Raw genomic sequence first — 21754 nt, forward strand, 5'->3', positions numbered from 1 at the left:
GGGCATCCTGTAAAGTGAAAATCCACACGCTGGGAAGATCTCTTCCTCTCTGAAGTTATTTAGAGAGAGGGAAGCCAGTATGATATCTTAAAAAAATAACAGAATTTGGGTAATTCCCACTATGATGTTGAGGTTTTCATTGTAAGGACTTCTAAAGTGTCCCCTACCCCAGGGGAATACCATTCTGAAGGTGCATGTCTCTAAAAATCCCTTTTTTTGTCTGAGATAAATAGATTAGATCTTATCTTGAAGCTCCAGCCTTAAAATTAAATCATTGATAACCACTGAAACTGGGTCGTGAATACATGGGGATTTGTTAAACATTTATGTATGTTTGAACTTTTTCATAGGAAAAAGTTATTTTAAAAATTGAAAAGTCTTCGTGCCTTAAGGCACTAAGTTTTGTGGGGAAAAAAAAGTTGAGAAGTCTTCCTTAAGTTAGTCTTTAGTACTTGCTTGCCACCTCCTAGTACATGACAGCGTGTCCCTGGATGTTACCATCTCTGCAGAATGGTGGTTACTCCCGGTCGCTACTTGAGGGGTTTTCCCAGCTAAGTAGGGGTAGAATTTCCTGTATTCTGTCTTCTTATTCAAACTGCCAAAGGCACTTAGGAGGCAGTTCAGACAAAAGGCCCGTGTATATTTAGCCTCTTTTTCATGATGACTAGACAGGTACAGGTTTTAGAAGTTGAAGCGTACTCCCCCATTAACTTTCAGCCACATTTCATAGCCGGGTTCCTCGGAGAAAGCAGACGTGGTGGGTGCGTATTCCCCTCTTCGTGTGCATGCGAGGGTGTCAGGTAGCTTAGGACCAGATGAGGAGGGCTCTTCCACTTACTACTGCCACTTTCCCAAAGCTGTTTGTGAGCAGGAGAGGTTCTGCAGTGAATGTTTCACTAGCGTTAATACACCCAAGGGTTTACATAGCATAGGAGAGGGAGACGCAGACTGATATTGACAACGTGCTTGTCATTCGTGAGGCACTGAACTGAACTTTTTACATGTATGCTCTCATGTCGCGCTCCCAGCAACCCTGCGAGGTGGGTGGGTTTATCCTTTTTGTACTCCTGAGGAGCTGGAGACTCTGGCTGGTAAAGGTGATTACTCAGAATTACTCAGCTGATAAGTGACAGAATTGAGATGTGAGCCTAGACCTGACTTTAAAATCTCATTTTCTGTTGTTTTGCTCTCAGTCTGCAGACAGTTTAACAGGCAGTGATTTATATAGAAGCATGGCCGTGGCAGACAGGCCATCGGCAACTTCCTTAAAAGTCTTCCTCGGTTGTCATCCACGCAGCGTGTGCTGCAGAACATCAGGCTGGCCCAGACTTTTTCCCCAGGCTCTAACCCTCCTCTCCTCCCTTCTCTGAAAAAGTAATCTGTAGGCAAGGCATTGCAACATCCTTTTCTGCGAACCATGAGTGGTGCATTAGGTCATTTCCTGCAGCCATGAGTGTGACTCTGGCCCCACAGAGGTCTCTAACGGCCTGCCATGTTTGTCACAAAGTCCTCGCCTTAACCTTACATTTCCATTCAGTATGCCTCCTGGTAAATAGGACTCTTTGGTGAGTGTTACGAGCTTCATACTTCTTCGTAGGAATATTTGCTGATTGCTAAGGTCTTTCTTTTTTAGATCAACAGCATAAAATTTAGATTTTGCTTTTAAAGTGAGAAGAAATCTTAAGATTCTTTTTGGCACTAGCTAAGAGGGGAAGTACAATTGTAAAACAGATGATCTAGGCTGCCATGTTATCCAAAAGGATAATTGAAGTCCACAGAAAATAGTGAGTTTCTGCCTTTTTTCCCAAAGAGAGAAAAATCAGAGCACTTACACCTTGTTTTTTCTCCAAGTTATAAGACAAATCCACAATTGATGTAGAAAAAACAAAGTGACTCCTGTAAGATGCTGAACCTTAGGTAGTATTCTCTCTTCCACATGCTGTAGTTTCCTCGCAAGTACGTGATCACCAAGCCGAAAAATTACCTTTTATTTTTTAACCTATTAGGGATAAGATAAATATATTCACTGAATCCAAATTAGAAAAACTCTAATTGCTTATGCGCAAGTATTGAAATTACTAAATTTCAGAACTGTGAAACAGGGATAATGCTTGCTATCAGATACTGAAGGTTCTTAGAAAAAATATTCCACATAAATGGATTAAGGAATTGGCATATATTAGGTGCTTAAAACATGAGCTATTATTTTCCAAGGCACATAGCACAGTGTCATATATATAACGTAATAGATAATAACAAATATTTGATGAATAAATGAAGGAAAATTAAAGTATTTTGGCATGATGCCTTCAGGTGTAGCAATAAGATACAAAGTGGGTAGCTGTTTTTGTATTTCTATGAATGAAAGTGTGTGTGATGTTTACAACTCTCTCCACACACATACGTCATTCCCATATAGTGTAGCTCTGGTCAGGGAAGCCAAGCAGGCATTTTTCCTCAACATTTTATTAAGAAAATTCTGAAACATACAGAAGAGTTGGCAGAAATGTGCAGTGAACACCCAATACCTAGATTCTACAGTTAACTTTTTATTGTATTTGCTCTCTTACGTAACTGTGTTTCTGTCTGTCCTTCTATCCACCCTCCAGTGCATCTGATTTCTTTGATGCATTACAAAATAAGTTATTGATATCAATACACTTTACCCCTGAACACTTAGAATTCAGTGTTTGTGTATAGGGTTTGGGGTTTTATTTTTTGTAAAATTTATATACAATGAAATGCACAGTCTCAAGGTACCATTCACTGATTCCCCCCCAGCTTTATTGAGGCATAATTAACAAATAAAAATTGTATATATTCAAAGTGTACAGCATGATGTTTTGAAATATGTATACATTGTGAAATGATTACCATAATCAGACTAATTAACAGAGCTGTCACCTCACATAGTCACCATTTTTGTCTGTGTGGTGAGAACACTTGAGATCTACTCTCTTAGTAAATTTCAGGTATATAATATATTATTATTAACTGTAGTCACCATGCTATACAGTAGTTCTCCAGAACTTATTCATCTCATAACTGGAAGTTTATTCCCATTGACTAACATCTCCCCATTTCCTCCACCCCTGCAGCCCCTGGTAACCACCATCCTACTCAGTTACTATGAGTTTGACATTTTTAGATTCCTTGTATAAGTTAGATCATGCATATTTGTCTTTCTTTGTCTTGCTCATTTCAGTCAGCATGATGCCCTCAAGGTCCATTCGTGTTGTCACAAATGGTATGATTTCCTTCTTTTTTAAGGCTGAATATTTTCTCTATCCATTCATCTGTCGATGAATACTTAGGATAAGTTTCCATATCTGGGCTACTGCAAATAATGTTGCTATATGAACATGGGAGTGCTGAGATCTCAAGACAGTGACTTTATCTCCTTTGGATGTATTCCCAGAAGTAGGAATCCTGAGTCATATATGGTAGTTCTACTTTTAATTTTTTAAGAAACCTCCATACTGTTTTCTGTACTGGCTGTACCTCTGTGACTTTTAATAAATGCTTTCATTCTTTGTAACTCAAGCCCCCAGGAGGATATAGACGGTTATCGCTATTTTGGGATGTTTCTTCATGCCCCTTCCCAGCCTGTTTCCTCTCCAACCCCCCAGAGACAACAACTGTTTTCATTCTTTTTTCCACCACAGATTGATTTTCCCTCTTTCAGAACTTCATATAAATGGGATAGAAATATTATCATTTCTCTTGAGTAAATATCTAGGAATGGAATTGCTAGATCATGTGGTAAGGTGTAGGTTTAGTATTATAAGAAATTGCCAGACCTTTTTCCAAAGTGGTTGTACCATTTTACCTGCTCACCAGCAATGTATGAGAATTCTAGTTGCTCTGTGTCCTTACCAATGTGTGTGATTGTTTTAATTTTAGCATTTCTGGTGTGCATGTCATGATATCTCATTATGGATTTTGATTTATATTTCCTTGATGACTAAGGGTGATGTTAAAGACATTTTCCTATGTTTATCGGCTACTTGTATATCTTCCTTTAAGGAGTGTCTGTTCAAAGCTTTTGCTCATATAAAAAAATAGATTGTCTTTTTGTTGTTGAGACGTAAGAGTTATCTATATAGCCTGGGTACCAGTCATTTGTTATAGTTCTGTTTTGCAAATACTTTCTCCCAGTCTCTAGCTTGCCTATTCGCTTTCATGATGGTGTCTGAAGTTTTTAAACTTTGATGGAGTGTAATTTACCAATTTTTTATGGCTGTTGCCACCTATGTCTTGTCCTGTTATTGATTTGTCTGCCCCCAGTCACGATGTTTTTTTGTAGAAAACTTACAGTTTTAGCTTTTACATTTAGGACTAGGATCCATCTCAGTTTTCTTTCAAACCCTTTAAAAAGAGCTCTGTAGTTTATAGCAATGGGGTCTAATCCTAGCTCTACCTAGAATCTAAAAGAGCTAAAAGAAGAAGAAGAAAAAAAGCCTAAGCCTTACCCCAGACCAGTTAAATTAGAATCTTGAGTTTATTATGTAACCTCTTTGAGCCTCAGTTTTCTCATCTGTAAAATGGGAATAAGAATACCTACTAAGTTGAATAGTTGTGAGGATTAAAAGAAATAATACATCTAAATCACTTAGTACATCCCCACATGTAGTGATAATCCAGTAAATAATTACTACTGAAATTTATATAATAGTTATATTGCATGTCTATTTAAGTAATAGTTTAACAAGCTTTGTATAGACAGCATCATCGTTTAATTTGACTCTTTCATTCACTTTTAGGGATGTAATTATTTTGTAATTGCAGTCTCTCTACTTTATTTGACCTGAAATTAAACAAAACAGTATCCTTGGGTCACTCCATCTGCTCAGCCCTGGCCCTGAAGTTACAGCCGTCCCTTAAGGCTGGTGCTTGTAAAGAGCAGCCACACTCACACCTTTGTGTTGCTTGGGGGCCTGTTCTTTGCGAGCATTCTCTCTGACTCCTAGGGATTTTTGGTAGCCTGACAAGCATTGCAGATTTTCAAGATTACATGAGCCCTCAGGAAGCAGAAGCTAATGGTAGAAATAACATTTTTGTGTGTGTTCCCATGCTGCCGTATGCAGGAGGAGAACCAGTTATGAAAACCCCAGGGAGGAAGGATGCTGTGTCAGTCTCAGGCGCAGGTTCGGTCTCAGTCTCCCAGTGTGCTAGCCTTCTCACGTGAATACTCCACTCCCACCCGCCCCTTCTTGCCAATTCTGCCTTGCTATGTCTCTTCTGCTTCTCTGCCCTCACCACATCCTAATACTGCATCTGAAGAAAAAAAATCTTGTGTTTAGCGGAAAGTGATGTTTTGACCATCTGGATACATACTTACATAGATACACGTGCGTAGTATGTTTCTTAAATATATAAAATGACTTTCAGGGGCTTGGGTTGTTTCTCCTGATCGTCTGGAGGAATGGTACCATGGCATCAGTTGCACTTATACATTTTAAAACCCTGGCTTTGACTTCATGTAAATCAGATCTATTAAGGGTGAGTGTCCTAGTTTTCTAGGGCCGCTGTGACCTGTCACCACAGATTTGGTGACTTGAAATAATGTAAATTTATTTTCTCACAGTTCTGGAAGCCAGAGGTCCTAAAGTCAGTGTGCCAAGGGGCTGCTTTCCTTCTGGAGGCTCTGAGGGGGCCCTCTTCCCTCTGTCACTCCCAGTTTCTGGTACTTGCCGGCAGTTCTTGGCTTTCCTAGGATTGTCAGTATGTCACTCCAGTCTCTCCCTCCATCTTCACATGACGTTCTGCCCTGAGAGGAGTGTCTCTTCTCCTCATAGTGTGAGACACCGCTCCTATTGGGTTTAGGGACCACCCTGCTGTAGTATGACCTTGTCTTAACTAATTACATTTGCAAAGACCCAATTTCCAAATCAGGTCACATTCTGTGCAGGACCTGAATTTGAGGAGGACAGTATTCACCCCAGTACAGTGAGACAGCTGACATCCTAAACTTGTCTTCTAAAGTTGGGATTCAGGAACATTTACATTTTCCATCTCTGTGGAGAGTGGGCCCAGGAATAGAAACTCTTTAGGATGCCCAGGTCCATCTTCATTAACTTAAGAATAGTCGATAATTTTATTTCAAAATATACCTACCCTATTTTAGAACGTCCTTGGTAAAGCATAGTTTTGTTTTAGAGCGGCTAAGGGAACACCGAGGACTTCTCCGATAATGTCTTTGAGATCTTGTCCTTACAGGGTTTTTTACAGCTAATGAAGATAATGGAACAGGGCAGTTTTAGTTGAAACGAACCCGGGTTCAAATCTTGCTTCTGGCGCTCATGGCCGATGTACTTGGGAGAGCCCGTTAGACAGTCTGGACCTCAGAGTCCGCGCTGTCCAGTGAGCCCCTCGCATCTTCTGACACCCTCAGCCTCATCCCATATGCATCGTTTAAAGAGCAATTAACCTAGGAAACTGGATTCTACAGGGGGAAATAAAAACCAAACTCAGGAGCTGGTGAGATCCAGCCCCAAAGCTATAAAGAATGCTTTTAAGTGTTATGTTAAACTGTTGAAGAGGCTTTCCTAATAGAGGACTTGTTTTCTCTTCCAAAGCTAAAAGGGCTCGTTAGTTCTCATCATTTTTAAAATCTTTCTCCAAGAACTGTAAGTTTCTTCACTCTTAATTAAAACTTCGAGGTGACTGGCTTAGAAAAATACTGTGAAGAAGGAAAATAATCACGGAATGCCTTTCTCTCTTCCCTGCTCCGTGTCCTATAAGAATGCGAGGACAGGACAGTGCCCACATCTGTAACAAAGAGTGACCGTCATCTTTCAGATGCTTTTACAAATCTTTGGACGCCATGAAGCTCATCTTTCCCTCACCCATCAAATTATGTGTGCTGGTGTCTTTGGGCAAGTAGAGAATGTCAGCCTACTGGGATCAAAATTGCACAATTCCTCTTAGGCTCTAGAGGCCGGCTGGGGAAAGAGCATAATCACTTTATTAGAGATTCCATTACCAGGACTGATTATCTTAGGTACAGTTTGGCTTGATAACACTCAGCCAGTTCTCAGTGAAATGAGCAAAAGGGAATAGATTTCTTCCATTTAGGTCTTTGTGGCCAGAATTTTGGTATTCGTGGCAGCTTTAGGTGGGATTATAAGCTATTCTGCATTTTTCAAAAGGCCACTGAAAACAATCGCAGACTTGCTTTTGGAATATTAACTTCAGCACATCATTATTGCAGCCAAGCAGACTACCTTGTTTTTAGTTAAGACCTGCGAGAAAAATTAAACCTAATATGATATGAATTTAGAGTTTTCATACAGCAGAAACCCAGAGACACATGAGTTTCCTTTGTTTCAGTTGATGGTGTTGACTGAAAGAACTGACCTGAGTTAGGTTTCTTTCCCTCTTTAAGAAAGGAAAAATTATGTACTTGTAGTCCAGTCGCTCTCATAACAGAGTGGAGAGAGCCTAGAGCTAGACCTGTACCGTTACTGGAGGCTGTTTGAATCCAGCTGCAGTCACGCTTTAAGACAGAAGTGTCCGTTTGTTGGAAGCCAGTTGTGACCTTGCCCGTCAACCCACTATGAAGCCATTGGCTCTGTTGAGAGTGACTGAGGCTGTCTGCGTGGTCCTGCCCTTTTCACCCATACGCGCTTTCTCTCCATTACAGCCCGAGGAGGAACAGTTGGGCTGTGATATCACTGGATCCAGCTCTTCCACTGATGACACAGCTTCCTTGGATCGACACTCTTCCCATGGCAGTGACGTATCCCTGCCCCAGATCTCACACTTGAGCAGGTCCAGAGATCAGCAGTGCCTTGATGGCTCCCACGGCCATGGGGTGGGAGCTGAGGGTCGAGAGAGTGAGAGCGAACCTGCTGGCTCCGGTGAAATGGAAGAGGAGGAGATGGACAGCATCACCGAAGTGCCTGCCAACTGCTCTGTCCTGAGGAGCTCCATGCGCTCTCTGTCCCCTTTCCGGAGGCACAGCTGGGGTCCTGGGAAGAATGCAGCCAGCGATGCAGAAATGAACCACCGGAGGTGAGACGGCAGGCTGTTGGTTTTGTCTCTCAGTGTCTGCTTGCTTTCCATTTGATGATTTGGTGTTAGAGTTGGTAAAAGATTTTAGGAGGCACCATGGTATAGAGCAAAGAATATAGGCCTTGGAATCAGGAAAATCTGTGTTCAAACTGCAGCTCTGTAAATTAGTGTGTAGATAACCTTGGGCAAGTTACTTGAGACCTCTGAGCTTTAATTTTCTCATCTGTGAACTATCTGCCCTTCAGAGTATTTGTAATAATAAATATTACAAATGAAATATGTCTGTTAGGAGGTGGATGTTTAATAAATTACAACATGTATTCAGGCCAGATTTCTTAATGAAATTCATAAATTAGAAAATATGGCAGGGAATAGTTTCCTATCAGTTTTGAATTAATACAGTGGTCCCCCCTTATCCGCAGTTTTGCTTTCTGTGGTTTCAGTTGCCTGCAGTCAACTGCGGTCTGAAAATATTAAATAGAAAATTACAGAAATAAACAATTGGTGTGTTTTAAATTGTGCCCCGTTCTGAGTAGCTTGATGAAATCTCACGCTGTCCTGCTCCATCCTGCCTGGGATGTGAATCACCGCTTTGTCCAGTATGTCTACACTGTAGTCACCACCCACTCGTTGGCCTGTTAAGTTAGGAAAAGCATAGTCTCTATAGGGTTTGGTACTGTGCGTGCTTTCAGCATCCACTGGGGGTCTTGGAAGGTTCCTCCGCAGCTAAGGGGGGACTGCTGTAAACATGAAGTCTTAAAGTCTCCACACATCTGAGTTTTTCGAAGCGCTTCACCAGGAACTGCCATCTGTTTCTAAATGCAGAAAGTTTTGATAAAGTCTAAATTATCAGTATTTAATCCTCAAGAAAGCATAAGAATCATTAAATCATTGGTATTTTCCATGTATCGTCCAATCTTTGGGGGCTTTCGTAAGTGTGACTCAGTCTCAAACCTTCGGTTTGGAAGCGGGCTGTACAGAGGCTAAACTGGGTTTGGCTGCTGACCGTTGGCTGCCTAGATGAATTAAGCAGATGGTTTAGCTTGCAAGAACAAGTGCCGTGATGCCTTGATGTATATGCAAAGGTGTGTTTACTTCAAAGCTGCTTCCTTAATGAGGAGAAGCAGCTAAGGGCGAAGGCTGGCAGCAGTTTGAAAACAATTGATGTGAACAACTCACCTGGAGCAATTACTCTTTTTTAAAAAATTCCTTGTCCCCTTTATAATAGTGTGGCTCAGATTTCATAGCTGTGAGTACGTGTAATCTGATCACTTTCATTCACTCATTTGTTCTGTTATTTAACCAACATGTATTGAGCACCCACTGCATGCCGGGCATTTCTAGGTTCTAGAGACACAGAAGGGAACAGGATAAAGGCCCCACCTTCGTGGAGCTCACAGTAATACCTTACACTTTCCTAGTTTGCTACTCTGATTTCAGACTGCTTTAATAACACATTATCTCAGGTAATTTTCCAGTCTTCTCTCTGAGTCAGGGGGTCTTATCCCCCATTTTTGCAGATGAGACTATTGCAGATAGTTTTATCACTTACCCAAGGTCAGTAGAATCCAGGTTTCTGGGCTCCTGGCAGGTGCTCTTTCTATGATTCTATATTATTCTATGGTGGAGTTCAGGATGCTAATCTTAAAAATACGCAGTTCCTTTAGCTGCTGGCTAGTTTTTTAATAAACATTTGAAATCCTAGATTATATAAAAGCAGTTTCTAAAAGCTTTCCTTCCCAGCTTTATTCATGCTGTGCTTTTTTTTTAAGCATTCACACCAATAGAAAAAATAAGAATGTGAGGAGTGATCCCTACAGCCAGAATTTTCTCCTTGATACAAGCGGAGCTTCCTGACAGGACATGCTTGTCTTAGATGATAACAGCGTCAAGAAATGAGAGTTTTCTTATATATAGTCTGTTTTACTTCATAACCTACTATGGATCTCTCTGTCATGACTTTGATCTCAGAGCTGGATGTGACTTTATGGATTATGTAGCTCAGATGAGGAAATTAAAGCTCAGATTTGCTCAGATTAAATGGTTTGCCCAAGATTACATGGTGATCGTAAGACTGAACTAAGGCTAGAACCTTATCACCCAAATTATGTATATTTCCAACCCATATAATATCATGGAATCTTCTATTTGAGAGGAGCATTAAGGACTAACCACTGTCCCAATACCTCTGGAGATAATGGAATAAGAGTTCAGTATATCAGTTTAAGTAGACTAATTCTTATAGTATTATCTGCATAGCATAATTTTAAAGTCTTAAGAAAACCCTTCTAAAGTTTTCAACGGCCTTCCCCCCGCCCCCATCCTTTTGCTTTTATAGTTTAATAAGCCTCATTCCTTGTCATCTGATTAACTCCTTGGAGCAAGGAGGGAGCAAAGTAGCCCTCCACAGAAGATGTCAGGCCCTTTTGGTTCTGATGTTTTTCTTATTGCACATTTTTTCATTCCCTTACTTCCTGTACTGTTCTCTTTGGTGATTGTATCCCTTCCCAGTGTGATGTCTGTGTGTTTCATGCATTTGTATCCATTTTGTTTCACCTCAACACTGACCTCTTCCATCATTCATTTTCAGTTCAATGCGAGTTCTTGGGGATGTTGTCAGGAGACCTCCCATTCATAGGAGAAGGTACAGAGTTCAATAACTTGATGGACTAACCGTGTTGCCTCTGAGCATATACTAACAAGCATCTCATTCCGCTTAATTCATTATTAAACAGTCTGTTTTTAAATAATGTCACATTTGCTTCAGGCAGATAAAATATAGGTAATTATTAATTGCTGATGTCCATTCCATGTGAAATAATTTCTTCAATCTGAAGTTTTTCCCTATTCTACTTTTATCTTAAAAAAAAATTTTTTTTTAGTATTTTTTTCCGTCTTTCACTTATTGGTGTCCCGATCACTTTGATAATAGGGTCACACCCAATTTTCTCTAGGAGAATTCAAAGGAATGTCTATGTTGTGCCTCCCTGATGGAGCTTGGGGAGTACTTTTTCTTTCCAAGAAAAACAAAAACGGAAGAACTAGAAATATGTGTGTGCTTGCACACAGGCCCTCCAATATTTCCAACATATTCTTTAATAATTGGGTGAGAGCCTTTATTCCTAGAGCACCTGGCACTTTCCATCCCATTGTTGATGTGAGCAATCCTTACAGTAAGTACGAGGCATCAGCCATCTCAGGGGCCCTCTCAGTCTGTTAGTTCTTTGATTATTTTTTGTCAGGTAAAATTTTGAGGCTGCAATAAGTGCTGATTTGCTTTAAATTGTTCAAATGCTGAGTTTTGTTTTATTTTTATTGTTCAGAAGTCGTTAGTGAGCTTTTCTTTCATTGTTTGGGAAAAAATTTAGAAATCCAAAAACGACGGTTAGATTACTGTTAGCTTCTCATATTAGGAGACATTTGTAAAGATGTATTTTTAACTATCAGCTGAAGCTGTTAGGAAGCAGGCAAATTAATGATCTTTCCCACATCGTCGTTTTCAAGTGGATGCTTACTTTAATTCCGGGGTTTAGACACAAAATTGAGTTCGAATACAGATATTCTCAGAATCTCAGATAATCATGACTCTGGGTAAGTTTTTCTCCAGGGGCACAGTAGTTAAATGTCTTTTTCAGTGGAAGTATCTAAAACCTTTAGAGGTTTGTCTGACTCCATTAAAGCTCTTCAATGTGAACTTATTAAAAGACAAGCAAGTGATGATGCTGGAGGATGACAGGTTGCTGGATGCAGTCCAAGTTAGCAAGTAGATACAACCGGCATCACGTCTCCAGTTACAGTTTTCCCAGTAGTCATATTTCTGTAGGAAGGACTTGAGGTATAATTTTAAATGTTGTATTAAGCCTTAGCTAGTAAAATTGAAACATTCCAACAAGTATTCAAAGGTGAGGGAACAGGATATTTATTTTTTTAAAAATCTAGAGCTAGAACTTCATAGATCTGAAAATAAAACCAAAGAACCATTACATGTTTCCTCCACTAATTGAGGAACTGAGGAAATTAGGATGCTCTCAAAAATACTCAATTGCAAAATGAGTTTTCTGCTACAAGGAAGAGCAGTTTTTCTGCTGCTGTAGGACCATCCATAGCTTCCTTCCGGGATCCTTGGAAAAGCTATTATCTGTCTCTCTGTTGCTCTTCTTTCTCTTTATCTTAAATTTCGTCCAAGTCTTTCACATCATTATCATTTTCTGAGAGTAAAGAGATGTTTACATCTGAAGAAGGGGATTATTTTTATGAATGATAATTTGGTAATATATATTCAGTTACTGGTTTACCACAGTTCTGTTTTTAATAAGTTGGATATTTAGGTATAATGTGCCTTTTTATTAACAGTTTGGAGATTTAAAATTAAGTTAATAATTTCAAAGAATGGACTGCTGAGTTTGTGTGTTTGTCAGCTGTGTCATCAGGGCTCACTTCTGCTCACGCCAGTGAGTGATGTCAGTCTGATCTCGTGTACCAGACTAGAGACGTGTCTCAGCTGTGGATTTCTGCTTTTTGCTTTTGCACTTGTGAGCTTTATACTGTTAATTTAATGTGATTTAAAATGTTTTACTATTTACATTATTTTTAAATAATATTTTAAAAATTTACTTTTAGAAGAGCCATTGGGGTAGCTCTTATATTTATTCTCTCACCATTTTCCTTGTCTCCTTTTCTCTGTCAAAAACTCCCACTTATTACCGAAACAGAGTTATTAGATGAGATCAAGATAGGCGTTTTTGGTGTCTGCAGGTCTCCCATTTGCACGATTCAGGAGGGAGCTGAGTGGTTTTACTGTTGTCCAGGAGCTCTGTTTTCATCCTGCTTCTAAAAGCAAAGGCATGTCAAGTAGCAGTGTATTTTTAAGTGATGGCTTTTGTTAGTCAAAACTCCTGACCCGTCACTTCCCTTTATAAAGTACCTGATATTTTGAAATGATTCTTTTTTAGCAGTTGTATTTACTTATTAGCATTTCTGACCCCAGATTTTCTGTCCCTGCTACTTGGGAATAAATATCATTGCTGAGATAATCAAGGAAGTAGATGATCAAATGGAGTTTTTTTTTAATCTTGGGAAAATGGATACAAACCTAAAATTAAAAAGACACATTTCTAACTCAGTACCATAGAATTCCTTTTTTTTTTTTAAAAAAAAGCATCTTCATTATCATTAAAATAGAAGGAAATGTGACCATTGTTATATGCTTTATGTTTAGCATAAGAGCGTGGTGAGTAGGGTTTGAAGATGGATTTGAGTGTTGACTGGGTGTTGTTATTCTGAAAGATTTGTGAATTGTCTGTCTTAAATGGATCCTTCATGGAAACACTCTTGAAAAAAACTCCAGACTCAGTAAGCCTACCCCTGTGCAGTTTGTCCTTATTCCTTTCAGCTAAGGGTGATAGATACTATGGTAAGGGAGACGTGGGAGCAGTGGGATGTGTAGATTGTCCCCAGTAGTGGAGGTCGAAACACTTCTGTGAGAACGCCAAAGAGGAGGCTACAGGTGATGTGGGCTCTTTGTTCAGGGTCCACTAGAAGGAATTATTGGGTTTCAGATTGAGCTTGTTACCTTCTAAAGAGCTCACCTAGTCATTTCCAACACGTTGTCTAGATGGACATCAACAGAACAATTTTAAAGTTTCCATGGTTTTTGTTCTAGACTTTTTCTAAACTCTAAATCAGTGTTACATTCCTAATTTTTTGATGATCAAATAAATCTGTCTGTCTCTAACTATGCCCGTTCTTTTTAAACCCAATAACCCCGTCCTTGTCTCCCCTTCTCCCTCCATTTCTGTTTCTGCCATTGATGTCATCCTCAGTATGAGCTGGTGTCCCTCTGGTGTGCAATACTCTGCTGCCCTGAGTCCTGACTTTAATTACAGAAGGTATGGTATTGTTACATGTCCAGCCGCCAAATGGGGAACCATAAAATATGGCATCTGGGCTTTTGGCTTGGAGCTGGCTTCTGTGTGGCTGGAATGCATATGGCAGCCTGCTTTGTCTGTGAGCACAGTGTTCAGTTGCCTCTGCTATGGGTGTCACTAATCCAATTGAAGAGGCACAGCCTAAGAGTTGGATGGTGTACCTTGATGCCTGTTTGTCTCAAGTGGCTGTAGATTTGGTGTTTTCTGCACAGACTTGTCTCCACGGTGTGATGGACAACTTTTCTCTTTGTTTTGGTCTTGTCCTAATTCCCAGATCCTAGGAATTCCCACATCCTGAGGAAAACAATGACAGAAGCAAGGCAGCTAATAAGATGCACTTATTTCTATTATGCTTCCAAATCAACCAGTCTTTAGATTCCAAATTCACAGACTCCTCGTCGTTTCATATTCTCTCAACTAAGCAGCTAGATGTAATTACTAAAACATTTTCAGGATTAAGTTCTGTGGTAAGCATAGATCTGGTTTTCTCAGGCTTTACAAGTAATTCACAATAGAAAACTAAATTTCTTCTTGACTTCGCCTGTCTTCTCATCCCTGGTATTGGCAGTGAGCTTTACAGAGACATCCACTCGTACTTAGTCATGATTTCTATTGTCATATTGGAATAAGGAAAACAAAATCCATTGTTTAATTTACCAGCTAGAGAGAATAGAGGCATATGGTTTCAGTTCATAATAAGTAATTTACGAAACAAAAAAAGCAAATGTGAGCCCTTCTGGACTGGCATGCAAGAAGTATTTGTAGCAATTAACTGTACAGTTTGAGCAGAGATAACTAAATAGCTTCAGTATACTTTCAAATACAGTTTCAGCTGCTTGTAACTGAGGACACGGTCAGCGGCAACTCTATTTCGAGAGCTTTCCTACTTTAAAGCAGTTTCCACTGCACTTGTAGCAGATATGAATTATTCTGGATACACCCCGAGGAGGATAGATTGCTGACCTCTCTCTGCAGCCTCCTGCCTCCAGAAAATGCTCTTCACTCTGCAAACCTCAAAATCTTTATTCCAGGGATCCCATTTTAGATACCAAACCCTAAATTGGTTCTTTTCCTTTGTCAGTATCAAGACACAAAAGTTAAAACTCTGGACTTAGCTTTTCAGCCTGTTCTGTCAGGTGTTACATGTGCCTGTCTGCAACTAACAATTCTCAGGAAAACTGTCAGCTAATTGTTGTCCAGCCAGGTGCGCACAGATGATAATGCTCATAAGTAACACTTGGGTTTTCTGGGGTGGGTGCGTACCTGCGAAGTTATAAAGGTCCTCTTCATGGATGCAAGGGCAAGTCTGAGTTCCTCTGTTTGCCTTCTGAAAGTTACTTATGCTCATATTTTCTCTGTGCCATTTAATTCTTTGGTATTAGCAGAGTTATATTCTGGCAAAGATTAATTACATCAGATCAAGGAAAAAAACATAAATAAAAGATCAATAAGATAAATATGGAATATTGGCTGTCTGTATGGTATACTGAGAAAAATCGGAGAAAATGACCTTAGATAGTGCAACATTCTATGCAACATTATTCTATCAAATAATGAGGTAAGAAAATCTAAGTATAGTTATTCTTTTTTAGCATACCAAGACCTGTAGGTGGCACTCATTTGTGCCATGCCCTTGTAAATAGTTTTGCTAGATGACAAAGAAATAATGCAACTTAAAGGGATTTTTGTATCCTCCTTCGTTTCTGAGACTCAGAAATAGAACAAATTAACTCTTGTGCTCTGTGTTCAGTTTCAGTTTAGAGGGCTTGATAGGAGGAGCTGGTGTCGGAAACAAGCCAGCCTCGTCTCTAGAAGTAAGCTCTGCAGACACCAGAGAGCTCAGACACCCCTTCAGTGGTGAGGAGCGGGGTGACTCTTTGATGTCACTTTCAGAAGAGGATCTGGAGTCAGGCCAGAGAGAACATAGGATGTTTGATCAGCAGGTAAGGATGAAATGGGTGTATGTTGCTGATTTCCCTAAATAATCTTTATTTTATATCCTAAATATGTCCTTTGTTCCTCATATTAGGAACAAAGAAGGCAAGACTTATATTGATATAAGGCTAGTAGCTATAATTACTTACCCATTATATAATATATTCGCTCTAGCACAAAGCAAGTTTTTAGCACTTAATACTGAAGAATACCATTCATCTGCATAGATTTGAATATTCCATCAAGGCAAACTTTTTTAAATTAGGAAAGAATCCAGGATATTAAATTGAGTTTTTCCTTCTTATCTGAGGACTTCTTTTACCACCCCAATAGTAAAATGAGTCTTGAAGTTAATACATACCATTATTAAATTTCCCAATTCTCAAAAACATCCAAAGTTGCTCCTTCCTGGAAAAAAATTCTGATTCTTTGTCTTATAACGTTGTCTAGAAATGACTGTTTATTTTCTCTGCCTCCTGTCACTGCCAGAGTTCTTGAGACAGCATCTACACCCCCGCCTTCTCTTTCTCACCACTTGAGGATCTCTCGTGTCCACCTCTGTCACTCTCTTCACACGCCTGTCTTGAAAGTCATGGACTTCCTTGTCAACCAAATCAAGTGACTTTTTCTTAGTTCACATCTTCTCAGGCTCTTCAGTATCACAACACTTTTGACAATCCCTTGGGAAGTTTTTGAGTGGAAAATTTGAAGTATATGCTTTTACAGCATCCTACACTACCCCCAGTCCTTTCTCCCCCTCTTGGGCCAAGGAGACCATGGATTAATTTTTGAGAGGATTCCAGGATATGCATTCAAATGAAACATTTCTAGTTAAAAAAGTTAAAATACCTGTCTTTGAATAGGTGACTGGAGTTTTAGGTAGAAATATTATGAAATATTTCTAATGAAACAAACAAAAATGTTAAATAATCTATTCCTTGAATAGGTGACTGAGGTTTTGTGTAGAAAGATAATTTTTTATTACATCCTGCTACATAGCAATGATGGGACCAAATGTAAATTTGGCACTGGAGGATTATCTTACTAACAAATGGGTCACTTATGCTCATGTGAAGGCCTAAGAGAATTGGGGCCTAATGAAAATCACACTGAAGGCCTAAAGGAGTTGTGCCACCTTTTTCCCCTCACCGCACCTGTGTCATCTTGGCCTGATAATTTAGAAAAAGTTAGGAAAAATAATAAGAATATGGAGATTATATTTATTGGAGCAAATGATTTAGATTTATTCAGCCTAATGGTAACAGAAAAAGGGAGGAAAAAATAGAAATAATTCTTTGGTGACTACTGAGAGCATTTGATAAGTAGCAAGTCCGAGAAATAAATTGCATTTCATGTGTATAGAATCCTTTGGAAGTCATTTGCAAGACCAGATAAAATACCAAAAATTGTAGACTTGTGAACAGAATCATAGACTAAGAGCCAGTACAGTTGTTCGAACATCATAAAGTTACACAACCCTGGATGGTATAGCCTAGAACACACCTAGGCGATGTGGCGCTAATCTGATAGGACCACCGTCATATATGCGATCCATCGTCGACCAAAATGTTATGCGGCACGTAACTGTCTGTCCCTTTGGATTCTGCTTAGGCTGTTGTGTGTAAGAACTTCAAGCCCATTTGAGTTACTTGCCTAGGGCCTCGTAACTGTCTGTTAGCTAAACAGTATTAAATTCAGAATTCCTGGCTATTAGTCTTGCTGCTTCTTTCCATGTCTTTGAAGTAGATGAGTTTTAGTGAGGAAATGAGAACATTTTAATTTTCTTAATATTGTTTCTATGGTACCCTTTCTGAAACTGACATTTCCAGGAATTTGGCAGATTAACCCTGTCTTTTAGTAAGTGATGTTCGTTACCACTGATGTCTTTCTAATTAGGTCTTTCTGAGTAAAGTTGTCGACATTTGAGTGCCTTGCTGTGCGTTAGCCTTCCTGGCACTCTGCTTACCCAGAGTTTTTCGTCTTGTGTGCAGCCTCGGAGTGGTGTCTCAGCTGCTTGTATCCCTGATCTGGACAAGTTGCCTGCAGCCAACTTCCTATTGAAGGTCTCTGCCTCTCACTGAGGTCATTTTTCAGACCTCACGGTTGTATTTGAAACATAGCAACTGTTTGCCTCAGACTCCATGGTTACACGTGGAACAAGCTCTAAATAATCAGAGGTCTTCGGTGCAGCTGAGCCAAGTTGATGCTAGTAACGGATTTTCGTTGCTTCCCTTCCAACATGTGCAATTCAGGAGGCAAATTTCAGTCTACTATGAAGGGAAGGGGTTTATGAGCATTAAAGTCAGTTAACAATTAGTATGAGCTCTCTCAAAACAAAAGGGCAGGGAGTCCCTCATCACTAGAGTGCGCTGGTAAATACTGGTTGACTCTCTTTCAGGGGTGTTATTGCAGGAACATCTGCAATTGGTTGGCTTGCATAGCCTTGAAGCTGCTGTGGATTTACAGAGGGAATTAAGTTATCACACTGCAGCCACCCTCGTGTTCATGTAGAAGCAGTCTGATCTTAGAAGAGGAAACGAAGGAGACTGAGGCTTCTTTCCTGATGTGCACCTGCTCTGCTTGTGATCTTGAGACACTTTTTACTTGTGTCTCAGTTTCCAAATCTTTAACATTGGAATAATATTCCTGGTATCCTGCTATATCTCTTTAAGGGGTATTTCTATTTTCAAAGAACAAGAGCTGTATGTGGTTTGGTAATTCCAGTGAAATTATTTTTATCTGATTATGCGTTCAGCAGAGGTTTATTAGCACTTACTAAGTTTGAAACATTATTAGATATTGTGAAGGATGTGAAACTACTGTAAAGGATGAATACTCTAATTGTCCCCATTTTACAGACAAGACAACTAAGGCTCAGAAAAGCTGAGTAACTTCTCGGAAGTGGAGCAGCTGTCAAGTTGCAGGGACGGACTTGAATGCAAGTCTGACTGCAAATCTGTGCTGTTCCCGTCCTGGTGCACTGCCTTATTTTCCTAGGTTGAGTCAGAATGTAAAGTTTGTGCTTGTCTAGAAATATGAGAGCATGTACTTAGAACCTGTTCTTTGCCTTTTTTACCTCACAGGCATGTCACAGATCTAAAAAACAGGGATTTAATTACTGTACGTCAGCCATTTCTTCTCCGTTGACAAAATCTGTCTCATTAATGACAATCAGCCATCCTGGATTGGACAGTGAGTATAGTACTTTCTTTAATTAAATGTATTATACTTTAAATACTTTTCCTATCATTTTCTCTCTTTAAGACCCTGTAACATTATCTTCCAGAATTGTCTGCCTCTTCCTCTGATGAGTGGCTCAGCACTAAACACAAAAGAGCATCAAGCTCAGCCGTGGGATCTCCCTCCTCTCACTACCCAAAAATCTCCTGAATATATTAAACTCATAATGTTCTTGGGCCTAAACCTGACACACTCTTTATTTTGAAATAATTTCAGTCTTTCAAAATAGTACAAAGAATTACCATATATTCTTCACCTGGAGCCCCCAGATGTTGTCATAACACTTGTTTTCTCAGTCTCTCTCCCTCTCTCTGTCACTTCCCTCAAAGTTTGTCCTGAAACACTTGAGAGTAAGTTACAGACATAGTGCTCTTATGTCTCAAAGATATTCTCTTATATTACCACAGTACAATTGTGCAGATTTTATCCAGTATTAATTTACTGAGCTCTTCAGAAGTCTTCAGCTCACAAAGGACAAAGACATAGTTAGTTAAGCAGATGCTGAGAGGGTTACATCTGAAAGTGATCAGAGGAACCGCATGCGGATGTAGGATCCACTGCCCACGAAACTTATGTACAGATGTCTGGCGTCCATAAGCACAGGGCATTCGTAAATGAAAGATGCTCATACACGTGTTTGAATTGGATCCAGATGTTTGCCATGGAAAGGCAGCTACCTTGTTCTTTCAGAAATCTCCCTTTTTCTGTTTTATTTTTAAAATACTTTTTTCGTGAGTAGTTGCAGGGTGAGATTTGATATAAAGAATTAAATTCTCATTAAAGGGGGAGTAATACATCCTTTGCTGACAGACCATGTATTCAGGAGGCTGAAGCAAAGGGATTAAATAAGGTCTCCTGTTGTTTCTGGGGTCTCTTCAGTGTCCCCAGTATAACTTAGTTTAAAGGGGTTGGGGACAGAAGTAGCTGCCCCGCATTAATGGGATGTTCTGTCTCAATTTATGACTTACTAGAGGCCTTATCTTTTCAGTTTCCACAGTGGAATTAAGACAGAATGGATGATTCTATTAACTTTGTCCTCATTTTTGTCTGATTAATACTTCACACACAAATCTGGTCTGTATGACTAAAGGTGCCCCATGACGACTTATTCTAAAAATGCAGATATGACCTCACAGAACCGTGACAGAAATAGCTTTTCCTGTCTTTGCTTGAGTTTTGGTTTTGTTTTGATTTGGCTCTGGGTTGGAGGTTTTGCTGCTATAGAGTGAAAATTATTATAACAAAACAGTTTCTAGTGGATTTGATGAGCCCGGAGTGCTGGAGCTCAAAGACAGGAAAGCACTCCTCAGTGAGACCCTTCCGCCCTGGGTGCCTCCCTCTGTGACGAGCGAGTGTTGTCGCGTGGGGGGGTTCTCCTCCTTTAGCAACACTGCCCGGAACCACCAGAGTGTGGCCCACAGGCGGAGCTTTTTCCTATAGTTTGCCTCATGCGTGAAACACGTAATTATTTTTCCTCCGAAAAGCAGGATGGTTTTTGACTGTGTTTTCAGTTGCTAGCCAAACACTAAATAATGCAGCCAGCTCCCAGAAAGCGCCATCCTAGAGTCCAGGAGTTCCGGCACAGAGAGCTTTTCTTTCTGTTGCTGGGAGATTTTCTGCTCAGCTCACTGAGGGGATCTGAAATCAGTAGTAGACTGCTGTCAAGAAGAGCGTTTGATCCTTTCAACAAAATAGGACACCCTCATTCTAACTGGTAGGGTACTTTTCATGCAGGCTTCAATGATAGGTCATAAATCAATTAACTGGCCCCACTTATTTCCCTAAATTACCATATACTATAATTGGAAGACTAATTAACACTAAGGACTCTTGTCTCCATGGTCCCTCCCCTTGTATAATTAAATGAATTTTCCCAACTGTATTTTTTACTCTGCTCTAGGAACATGATAAATCCTTTTGCAGATGTTAAAATTCTGGCCGTTGAACAGAAGACTGACATTTCTGTGTGCTGTGCCTTGAAGCTTAGGATAGCTGGGTCGTTCTTGATTTGCCACAGACTCAAATCTGCAGTTCCAAATCGCTTACATACTCTGCACGATGCATTTGATCATGGTCTTCCTAGGTGAAAGTATCATAATTAAAATCTACGCAGTGATTTCAAGCCTAAGGTGTCTGGTACGCTTAAAGAATTCTGACCAGTGCTTTCTTGTAAGCACATGTGGTGGCTCTGTGACCTTGGGCTGGGCCCTGAAACTTTGCCTCAATTACTGGAACTAGTAAACAGGGATAATAAAGTGATAAGGCTTAAACGTGAGTTTATTAAAGTCCTTCGCATATTTCCTGACTTATAAGAAGCATTCGTTATCATCGTGGAGTGAGGTGGTTCCCAGTGCCCAGGGTCCATTTTTCTCCGAGCAGAGCTTAAGCAATGCTCAAGAGACGAGAACGATGTCTCTCCTTGTCTTAAGTGGCTGTGTCTTATGAGCATGCTTGCCTAGGAAGAAAATACTTTCTAAAATCATCCTTATTTTACTACTTTCCAGCTTTTACCTGTATTCTGTCTTCTTGCTTTAAAGAAATTAGCTGCTTCCACCACAGTCTTTGACAGCTGTGAACATTTGAGCATTTCTGAAAATGTATGTCCACTGAGCTGTTGTCTGGAATGTCTTGTTAGG

General features: G+C 39.9%; 1 protein-coding gene across 9 annotated transcripts in view; it reads left to right on the plus strand.

Moving 5' to 3' along the window:
• AKAP13 (A-kinase anchoring protein 13) overlaps positions 1–21754 on the plus strand; it is a 325669-nt gene that overhangs the window by 239740 nt on the left and 64175 nt on the right. For 6 of the 9 annotated variants that reach the window (XM_046653445.1, XM_046653447.1, XM_046653446.1 and 3 more), the window contains 5 exons: positions 7646–8016; positions 10607–10660; positions 13839–13904; positions 15694–15886; positions 18962–19070. In XM_046653445.1, coding sequence (XP_046509401.1) covers positions 7646–8016; positions 10607–10660; positions 13839–13904; positions 15694–15886; positions 18962–19070 — 793 coding nt within the window. The remainder of the gene's footprint in view (positions 1–7645; positions 8017–10606; positions 10661–13838; positions 13905–15693; positions 15887–18961; positions 19071–21754) is intronic. The other 3 variants (XM_046653449.1, XM_046653452.1, XM_046653450.1) reach the window with 2 other exon arrangements.

The sequence above is a fragment of the Equus quagga genome, chromosome 2 (assembly GCF_021613505.1).
Source record: "Equus quagga isolate Etosha38 chromosome 2, UCLA_HA_Equagga_1.0, whole genome shotgun sequence".
Lineage (NCBI taxonomy): Eukaryota > Metazoa > Chordata > Mammalia > Perissodactyla > Equidae > Equus > Equus quagga.